The 10,063-nt window shown below is 33.5% G+C and overlaps 2 protein-coding genes across 2 annotated transcripts; one reads left to right on the top strand and one right to left on the bottom strand.

The window, feature by feature from the left end:
* Positions 1-959: 959 nt before the first annotated feature.
* Positions 960-2,746, bottom strand: LOAG_16757 (hypothetical protein; the record flags this gene model as incomplete). Its single annotated transcript, XM_020449411.1, has 5 exons — positions 960-1,342; positions 1,581-1,731; positions 1,934-2,083; positions 2,206-2,358; positions 2,714-2,746. 5 exons carry the CDS (start codon positions 2,744-2,746, stop codon positions 1,020-1,022), a joined length of 810 nt encoding a protein of 269 aa, XP_020307069.1. The 3' UTR covers positions 960-1,019.
* A 1,376-nt stretch (positions 2,747-4,122) lies between these two features.
* Positions 4,123-9,723, top strand: LOAG_09622 (hypothetical protein; the record flags this gene model as incomplete). Its single annotated transcript, XM_020447979.1, has 14 exons — positions 4,123-4,158; positions 4,467-4,584; positions 5,040-5,181; positions 5,615-5,724; positions 5,918-6,013; positions 6,228-6,326; positions 6,721-6,851; positions 7,098-7,208; positions 7,567-7,716; positions 8,105-8,165; positions 8,566-8,677; positions 8,833-8,950; positions 9,171-9,317; positions 9,568-9,723. The coding sequence occupies 14 exons, from the start codon at positions 4,123-4,125 to the stop codon at positions 9,721-9,723; spliced, it is 1,587 nt and encodes a 528-aa protein (XP_020301841.1).
* Between the last annotated feature and the right edge of the window lie 340 nt (positions 9,724-10,063).

Genomic DNA, 10,063 nt, shown 5'->3' with positions numbered 1-10,063 from the left:
ATATATATATATATATATATATATATATATATATATATATAAGGAAAAATTCGAAAAATTCGAAAAATTTTTTTTTTTTTTTACAATCAAACAGACTCTTCACATATCCTCCACGACTGAACCACAAACATCTTCGCATATCCGCCACCATTGGACAGCAAACTACGATATTCGTCTATTCGCTAAAATACATTTCCCGTAACATATCTCCAACTCAACGACCTATCAACGAATCGGCAGTAAAACTATTATCGAAGGCAACGACAAGGAATTTTTTAGTTGATAATATTGTTTGCTTTTGTATAACTCATCACTGCTTATCAACTCATCGTGTATATACTATATATATATATTTTCCACCTTTTTGTTGTTAACTAATAATATTGTGAAGAACAATATTCCATCCCGAATAAATCTATATCGCTGAAAAACGAATTCAACAGACTAGTCTTCCCAATAGAAAGCACCAGAAGTGAAAGTGACGATTATTTTACATCTGCGAGGTTTTTCAATTTGTTACAAAGTCAAGCTTCACTCCGCGATTTTCATGTGGGATGCGAATGCGTGCTTCAGCTTATGGCAGGATATCGTTTATGAAATTTAAGACAATGTTGATGATAATACACTGGGATTGATCAAATTCGAATAGAAGACCATGAACTATAGAAGTAGGTGTGTGCATGGAGCTTGCAAAAATATGTAGGGTGTAATAGCCGTGGGGTGATATCATCTTAAAATTGAATTTAGTCCTGCTAAAATGAGTCAGTGACTGAAATAGAAACGTTGATATTGTCACTCTAAACAGTGCCACTTTTGTAAATTGCAGGAATTCGATGGAATGAAGCAATTTTCTCGCTTTTCGCGAATTCACAAAGCATTCTCTCTATACCATCAGCAGGAATGAATCTCTAATACGCCCAAATGTTACGATCTTCGATTTGTGTGTGTCATCGCTCTGTCACATACATCACTTTATCCCACAATTAAATACAAATGGAGCACAACTAAACTGTCGCAATTTATTCCCCTTCATCTTCCTCATCACCCTCATCCTCTTTTTTACCCTTCCCATCCTCATTTTCCTCATTTTTCTTTTTCGCTTCTTCATCCTCCTCTTTTTCCCTTTTCGATTTTTTCTTCGGTTTCTCATCATCTTCTTCTTCCTCTTCCTCTTCCTCTCCCTCCTCTTCCTCTTCTTCATCCTTTCTGCCCTTAGTAGCTTTCTTTTCTACCTTCTCCTCCTCCTCCTCCTCCTCCTCCTTACCTTCCTCTTCTTCTTTCTTCGGCTTCCGCTTCATCTTCTTCTCAGCCTCATGCTCTTTTTTTCCTTCCTTGGCTTCTTCTGTAAATTTTTACAAAAACACCCTCAAATTTAAAAGTGGAAAATGCTTCCCTGCAATCGAGACAGTCTCTCTTAAACTCACTACCTCCCTTCTTGGTATGTTTTTGTTTTCGAATACCGCGATAATGACATACACACATACATGCAAACACATACACACACATACGTACACACACGCGCGCACAAGTTGACAGACATATTTGCAAGTTATTTTCATTAATCAGTTTAGATTACCCACCGACTTTCTCCTCCTTTCTGTCTTGAATCTGTTCGGCTTTCACCGTTGGCGCCTTTGTCGCCTCAGCCTTGGACGGTTTCTTTTTCGTTTCTTTCACCGCAATCCCCTTGTAGATTATTTTCACCTGTCGACGACAAGCGCCAATACTTGCCTGTAACGAATACACCAAAACGTGTTGCGAAAATAGTCCTACTTTACTGCTCCTGTTTTGTGCAAGGTCACATTATGCTGCGCTTTACAGTTGATTGGGAATTCCGGATTATTCGAATCCTCGTATCATCCTTACCGTTCAGAGGGGTAAAACTACGATACCAGCAATTCTTTTCGAATTCTATTGGAAAAATTTAGAAAACCTCTGATCTTTTGCTCTCTTTCCAGCTTTTCCAAGTTTTCATAGGATTATTGCACTTGTCGGGCGCTGGTGCCATCACAATCGTAAAGTGATCGCTTTTCTTTGGCTTCTTACTTGGGTCCCATTTTTTTAACGTCAAAATTACTTTTTTCTGCAAATTTTGCATGATAACTGAAAATTGGTTGAGACTTAGTAAAATAAACCTCACTCTTGTTAACAGTTTGAATAGTAAATTTATGAAAAAGTTATAATGTTTTAGCAAAACTAATAAACCTTGTCACCAGCTTCAACGAGTCCATAAACAGGTTTCATCTTGAATGCATCCGGTTTTGTGGTCTTCATTTTAAAAATGATTGCTTTATTCCAATCATTTTTTATGTCCAAATCTACTGCTTGGCGCTCAGTTAAAGGTGCTGAAAATGTTACCTGAAAAAAGCCACTGAGTTGAAGAACGTAAACTGAATGTGGTTGAACAAAAAAAAAAAACTCTGAGAAAAACGAAATTCCATCGAAACCACTTGTAATTTTCAGAAATAAAACAATTCTAAAGTTTCGTGAAGTTATTTGTAGGACTTTAGCCTATTTCTAAAATTGATTACAAGTTAAGTTCGTTGAAGCAGTTGATTTTTTTTCTAGCAATTGGTTTTAAAGCAATGTAATTAAAATAAAAAAGAAAAACCAACTATGATATTGGTTTCCACAAGCCATATTGGCTAACAAAAAGTGTCAAGGTTATGGCAATAAAAATTTCAGCATTTTGAATCATAAAGGAATGACGAACCATAGCAGGTTGCACGGTAAGTTTCTTGTCCATTACGCAAATTGAAGGTGTGGTTCCGGAACAACCTAACGACCACGAAACAAATTGTAAAATGTTTACCTTTCTCATAAATAATACTGTTATATCTAAAAAAATCCCACCGGAATTTCCATTTTCAAACTGTTCTCGAAGGATACGATGGTAATCCTATTTCTGATAAATGGTAGTCGAAATCAACTGAAATAACGGAAGTGGAAACCTATAAATGTACCTAATAAAGACATGATGATTTCAAATATTTTGTATTCAGCAAAGCTTATCAGAACAATCAATCCTTGTAACGTGATATTTATTATCAAGCCCATTTAAGATTATCCAAATCAGCTGCCAAATTGCACTCCATTTTCCGGAACTGAAATAAAAATTTTAAAAAATGAAAAAATTAAGAAAAAATTTACATGCAAGTAATTAATCCAAGTAATTGCCAGATAATGCGCACAATCATCACTACACTAATTGCAACTTCAGTAAAAAAACGGAAAACCTTGGAGGAGCCATTATATATCAGATTTCCTGCACTTACAATTTTTGAATTCTCTACTCATATTTTACGAAGAAAATGAGTGTTAATGAGGATGAGGATGTACATCCTGATGACAAATTTTTTTTCATTTCATATCAGAACCAGTTTCCATCGAATTAAACAATAAGCTAACTTCTCGATTTTATCGCTAACAGAGTGTAGAGAAGCAGCAAATATGAATTCCTTCTTGAATTTTCATTTTGTTCACAATCTTCGGCTTTTTTTATAACCTTTTCCTTTATCCAGAGCGATGTGAAACTTATTCTTCCAAATTTTTAAATTGAAGATATGAAGTCTGCAGAACAACTACGAGTTTTCTGAACCATAAAGATAACTTGAAGGAATTGCAATAAAACCCATAATTAAAATGCATAAAATCTAAACATTTTCCATAACTCGTAGGAATGCGTCGTATTATCGAGGAACAGTGATATTATAAACATCAGCAAATAACAGTATCTAAGAAATGCTCTATTTGCATCAATATATTAGAATCAATATGAAATTGTTGACAAGAATTAAACATAAATTGACGGTTGGTAATTTTCTTTTTCCTCTGAAGATGGAACTATCAAAAAAAGCCTGTGAGATGCACTTAGTGTTGGGAAGTTGTAACTATATTTGATGCAGAAGGAGCCATTCAAATACATCTTCCCCAAACCCTTATCAGGTCATATTCACGGAAGCTTATTTCGCATCTGTAGCATGCAACAGTTTAGCAAGTCAATTTAAACGTCAAGTATTTGTTTGGTTTGTGTAGGTGTTTGGAGGTCAGGAAGTGGTTTTTTTTATTTGTAGTTTCAGGTGTCTTTGTTCAAGCTAGCTTGTCACATAATTGCAGTCAACGATGGCGTCATCTGAAAGAGATCTCCCAGCAAGCGATGTTGGTTTTATTATTAGCTTTCTAAAGAATCAATGAGAACAATGAGAAAGAATCGTTGTTGCTTTGTTATTGCTTCTATTTTGAGTTCAGTTTTGCAGCGCAAATTTATGTGCATAGTACAGTTTGGGGATTTTAATTATTGGTTGGAACTTAATACTACTAGTTAGTGGATTGAATTGTCAGGATTGATCAAGATTATTTGTTAGTACAGTATTGTCTGTTACTGAAATCAAAAAAAGCTCGCCGTATAAGCGAATTCTTCCAGCAATTTAAAATTGTCACCTGTATGCCTCTTTTTTCCACTATAGTGGGACAATTTCAATGAGGACGCTGTCGTGATGAGTAAGTATGGCCGTCATAAGGACGAAGCTACTGGCCGTTGGGTGTGGAATAGTCCTGTGATTTCGATCAATGCACAAAAATTTGGTAACTTTTGTTTTAAAGTCGTGTATTGCTAGACTTTTTGACCAATTTTGAACTCATCGACAGAGATGTGGTAATTTGTTATGGAGCTTTGTCATTTTGCATGGAGTGAAATGATATATGAAAATGTATTACGACCATATGTCTGCTGCATATCTTAGTAAAGAAGCATTATAGTTTTGGTCTAAATCATTCCAAATGAAACAAGATACATCAAAAAACAGCTCGGTTAGAGCTGCTTATAGTGGGTGAGTAATTAGAAGCAGCATAAACCGAACTTGGTTTCTTGATATATCTTTTATTTAGAGTAATTTAAACCAAAACTATAGTGCTTCTTTATTAGGGAAATGCAATAAGCGATTAACTTTAGTCTGCAAATATGGTTTAATTCTAAAATAAAATTTATACATTGTTCATATGTCTTCCTTTTTAAATTGTTATTTAACACTGTTTTAAAGGCGAAGACAGAGGCCTTTATATAGTTGAAGCAAAGGGAAACCTGAACAAAAATAGACGCCCAGAAGCTGGCCATTATTTGAATCATTTGCTTAATGAGAGTTTTGTAATGAATGGACCCGGCGAAAGCGTCACCGTTGTGAAGTCGGTTTGTTATTATTTTTGAAGATTCATTTATTTAACATCGCGCGTGTTTTATTTAGTGATTTACCTAGTGATTTTTGTTTTTCTCTATCCAGTTGGAATTTAGCATCGTATAACCAGTAAAATTGACTTTTATGGTTTCCGCTTTCTAATAGAAAATTCTCAATTTTTAACGGTAGTGATTTACACAGAGTGTTCTGACGGTTCGTGGGTACTAAAGTAAAATTCACACACATCGCTGCATATTGAGATGTAAAAGAACATCTAGCAAACCACTTTAATTTATTTCTCATTAAACGATAATCAACATTGCTAATAACCAATATATGGTAAAATTGTATTCAATTTTAAATTAATGAACGGAGTATTTGTTTTATATGTTGTAAAACACACCTAAAACAGGTCAAACATTCTTATTATCCATCTTGTTTAGATCTTTTGAAGAAATGAACCTAAATTCGAGACTTATGCAAAACATTCAGGGAAAGAATTATTTCGAACCATTACCAATACAGAGAGCAACATTTTCGTTAATTCAAGCTGGCAAGCAATTTTGTTTGAAACAGTGTCATGCATTTTTTAAATTAGGCTGTTACAAACATATGACTTTATCCTGCCAAGTTTAAGTTCAATATTTAACACTTAGTGGCTGTATCGTTTTCAATCAAGAAAAGAATCACCGATAACAATTATCCAAAAAATATTTCTGTAATGTTTTCCACGGTTTGAAATTTAGGCTTCGATGTAATTGGGCATGCAATAACAGGCGGCGGGAAAACGGCTGCATTTTTAATACCAGTAATAAATCATATTTCAACTCAAAAAAGCAAAGGTTAGTTATTTATTTAGCTAAAATTTTCCTGTTAGACTAATGTTATGATTACCCTTATCATGCATATTGTTATCGCTGGAGTGAACAACGTTTTCTTTAAATCGTATGGTACTTTTTTATCCATGATTTTTATTGTGTTTATCTGCATTTTGTTCATGACGTTATAACGTATTGAAGGCTTTATTAATGGAAAAGCAATATTTTTCTTTTGAAGCTGGGTCCGTAGAAAATACATATCCTTATTGCATAGTCGTTTCTCCAACTAAAGAACTTGCTGAACAGTTATATGAAGATACGTTAGTATTTTCTGCCGGTAAGTTGATTCAAATTCAGTTTATAATCTGAAATAGTTTTTAAATTGCCTAATCTCGAAGAATATTATTCGAGTGATATCTTGCACTCAAATAAATTGCTGAGGTTGAATAATAATGTTTACAACTTTCAAATTTTGTCATCTCAGCGTATGAATTGGTTTCATCCCAAATTTCAGTTTTTCTGAAACAGCTATCCTTCCAGAAGAAAAGTAATATGCTATCAACTCTAATTGTCCATAATTTTCAGTTCAAGAATTTTGATGACATCCTTTTACTTACTTGGAAACTTGAAGTAACGCAAGATGTAAATTAGTTAACTTGTTGAGCTTAAAAACTTAGTCAAAATTTAGTCAATAATTGATCACTGAGAGTAATCCAAATAGTGTTTTTTAGGTTTGAATTGCACGGCTGTGCTAAGCTTCGGTGAGATACCTCGTCAAGACAACATTGCCCGTATCAAAGAAGGATGTGATATATTCATTTGTACGGTTGGGCGACTTTGTGACTACCTTCAGAATGAAGTTGTTAGTTGGAGTGATTTTATTGTCGAATTTCACAAGTTTTTATGGAGTATTCACGCATAAATTGCACTGCGTAGGCAATTTCGCTGCATAAAAACTGCATGTTGAAACCTTACGTAGATTTATATTTCCTCACTTCTGTTTTTTCCCAAAGAATTTGCGAAGTGGATCATTGCTCTACCTCCAATTGCAAGCAGTTTTCTACTCTAAACGAATTGCAGCTATGCTCTGTAATAAAGGTTATTGCAGTTAGAGTTGCGCCATTTGCACTTTTTGGTCTTTGATGAAGCAGATAGGCTGTTACAAATGGAGGGGTTTTACCATGATTTAATCGAAAATCTTTTACCAAAATGTCGTGATGTAAGTCGTTTCAGTATTTTTCTGTCAGTTTTCAGCATTATTTTCAAATTTGGTAACAGTTTTGATTGTAATTTCAACTTACTGCTACTTGGTGCGTTTCTTTATTGTTAAATGAAAGGAAAAAGTGACATGCTGACAATGATAGTGAATTTGAAAAGTAAATTCAAGTTTCGTCTTTGTTTATTGTAGCTTGTTTGTGTCTAGACTGAAATATTGAATGATATCCCCAAATTTATCATGTCTTACCAGAAATCCGTCAATTTACTGTAGAGAAATAAAATTTCATTCTTTTCGACATATCGATCTGTAATTTTGATTTTTAACATCTGTATATATGTTGTCTTCTATTTTATTACAGATTCCAAACCTCCGAAAAATGTTATTTAGTGCCACGGATTATAACGACCTCGCTGAACTGAAAAATGAATTTTTGATGCCGAATGCTACAAAAGTTGTCGTTGGTGCTCTGAACAGCGTAAATCCCTTTATCGAGCAACGGGTTTTGAAAGTACCAATTTGCTTTCTTAAATCTCCTGTTTTTCGATTCAAGATTTGTAACTATCATTTGATAAATTAAATGATTTTAAGAAATACCTGCAACTTTTGTGAGGTCTCCTTAATTTCATGAATACAGACAACAGTTGAGTTGAAAAGTTTCCGAATTTTGCTTCAAATTCAAGTAATATTTTTGGACTTTCATTGATTAGATATTTATGTTTCTAATGGCTTGATGACAAGTGCATTTCACTTCCTTGTTTTTGTAAGTAGGAATTCGTCATCATAAACCCATTTTAATAGTAATTTTCAATCCTTAATATGTTTAAAGTAGACATGAAATGATATCCAGAAAAAAAATTTAAGTTGATTGCTGTAGAATTATGTGTATTACATTTCAGGTGGAAGTTCATGAAAGACGTAAAGTACTGTTGGATTTGATACAGGACATGTACTTAAATAGTAATCCAGTATTAATAAAAATTTCTTATTTACATTTGAACGTAGATAGTAGTGTTCAAGGAGAGATGTGCAGATTCTCATTTTGCAAGTTTTTGACTAAGACAAAAAACTTTTCACATACACCAAGTATAATTTAAACATTTCTGAGTAAAAGGAAAACAGAGCAAAATTTTATTCCATCATTTCCAAATAAATCATAAAATTCTATTGTTATGAGATATATCGCTGTAAGGTATAAATATTCAATATGGCAAATAACTTGCAAAAAATTTTTGCTTGGAAATGATGGAGTAAAACATTGCAGATGCCGAAGAAAAAGAGAAAAAAAAATCATTTGAATGGTGAAGCTAATTTGGTTATGAAACTAATTCTTTCACAAGGTATTAATTCATTATTGCAGTGAACGATAACCCACTGTCAAAAACAATTATTTTTGTTAACACAAAACGTTTCGCAACAGTTATTGCATCTTATCTTTCGTTGAAAGGATATAAAGCTTATCCAATTCATGGGTACGCTTCTGTTTCTGAATTAACTGGAATTACTACATTTCGCATTATTCTGATGATAAAAAAGACTTGTAGAAAATTCTAGCTTATTTTTATATCCATGGTTTATTTTCGTCAAGCAATTCAGTTTTAAATTAACTTTGATGCTTTTTTTCCAGAAATCTTACTGCGAAATTGCGGAGGGAAGCGATTGAAGCTTTGCAATCCGGTGATTGCCACATAATAGTATCTACTGACGTAGCTGCGCGAGGTCTGGATATCAAGGGCATATCACACGTATATTATTTCAGAACTTTATGGAATTCTATGTTACTGAAGTTTTATTTTTGCATTAAAAAATGAAAAATTGTTTGAGATAGAATGTTTTGAGATTTCTCAAAAAATGTTACTCTTCGATATCATGAAGTATTTCTGTTCACAAGATTTGGAGCTACGATATTGTTGGATGTCTTATGGATTACCAGTCTCTTTCATTTACAGTATTGTTGTTCTTTAGATAATAAATTACGAAATACCAAAACCTGAAAGCTTTCTGTCATATGTTCATCGTGTTGGGCGTACAGGACGTGTTGGAAATGTAGGCCGTGCAACGACATTTTTTGCTCCATCCGTGGATCATGGCATGACTTTGATTCTTTACAAAGTACTACTTTATACAGTATTTTAAGTTATCGAATATTTTTCTACTGATTCTCAAAAGCATCCATTGATTCGAACTGTTATTTTGAGGAAACTTTCAAGTTGTGAAACTAATATTATTGACAATAGTTTTATATTTCGCAAGTTCAGTGAGCTTTACATACTGCTGGATTTCTGAAAAGAGTTCAAAGTCATCGATATTTACACAGTTCTGTTCTCCAGCTTTTGATTACGTTCACTCCTTAACATTTCAGTGGCTTGAAATGAATAAACAAGCAATACCTGCTTTCCTGCTTGAAGCCAAACACCGAATAGATACTGAAGATTTGCAACGAAAAAAAAGGGAAGAATATGAGCAAGCATTTAATGAAAGCCACATGGAAAGCAGTGATAGGGAAATGAATCGTTAAAGCGAGGAAAAAGTATTTTATAACTTTAATTTACTTTGATATTTGTCATATTTTCCACTGATGGGTTGTTCTGTGTCATGTACCGTAGAACTTCAGAGGAAATAATGTTTTCCATCTAAAATGAATTAAATGCGAAGTATTTTCTTATACATTATGGAATTCCCTGATTTTCCTAAACCTCCTTGCTGTTCTGATGTATTCTATTTCAGGTCATTCCAAGACCCCACTTCTTGATTTTCTTATAGTTGTGCGCATTACGCCCATAATCCATGTTGAATGATTTGAATTATGGAGATGCTTATCTGTTTATTTATATGTTTGTATAGAATATTTTTCTTTA

Source organism: Loa loa (genome assembly GCF_000183805.2).
Source record: "Loa loa unplaced genomic scaffold supercont3.17, whole genome shotgun sequence".
NCBI lineage: Eukaryota > Metazoa > Nematoda > Chromadorea > Rhabditida > Onchocercidae > Loa > Loa loa.
The sequence above is the reverse complement of the archived record's forward strand: the minus strand, read 5'-3'. Positions and strand labels throughout refer to the sequence as shown.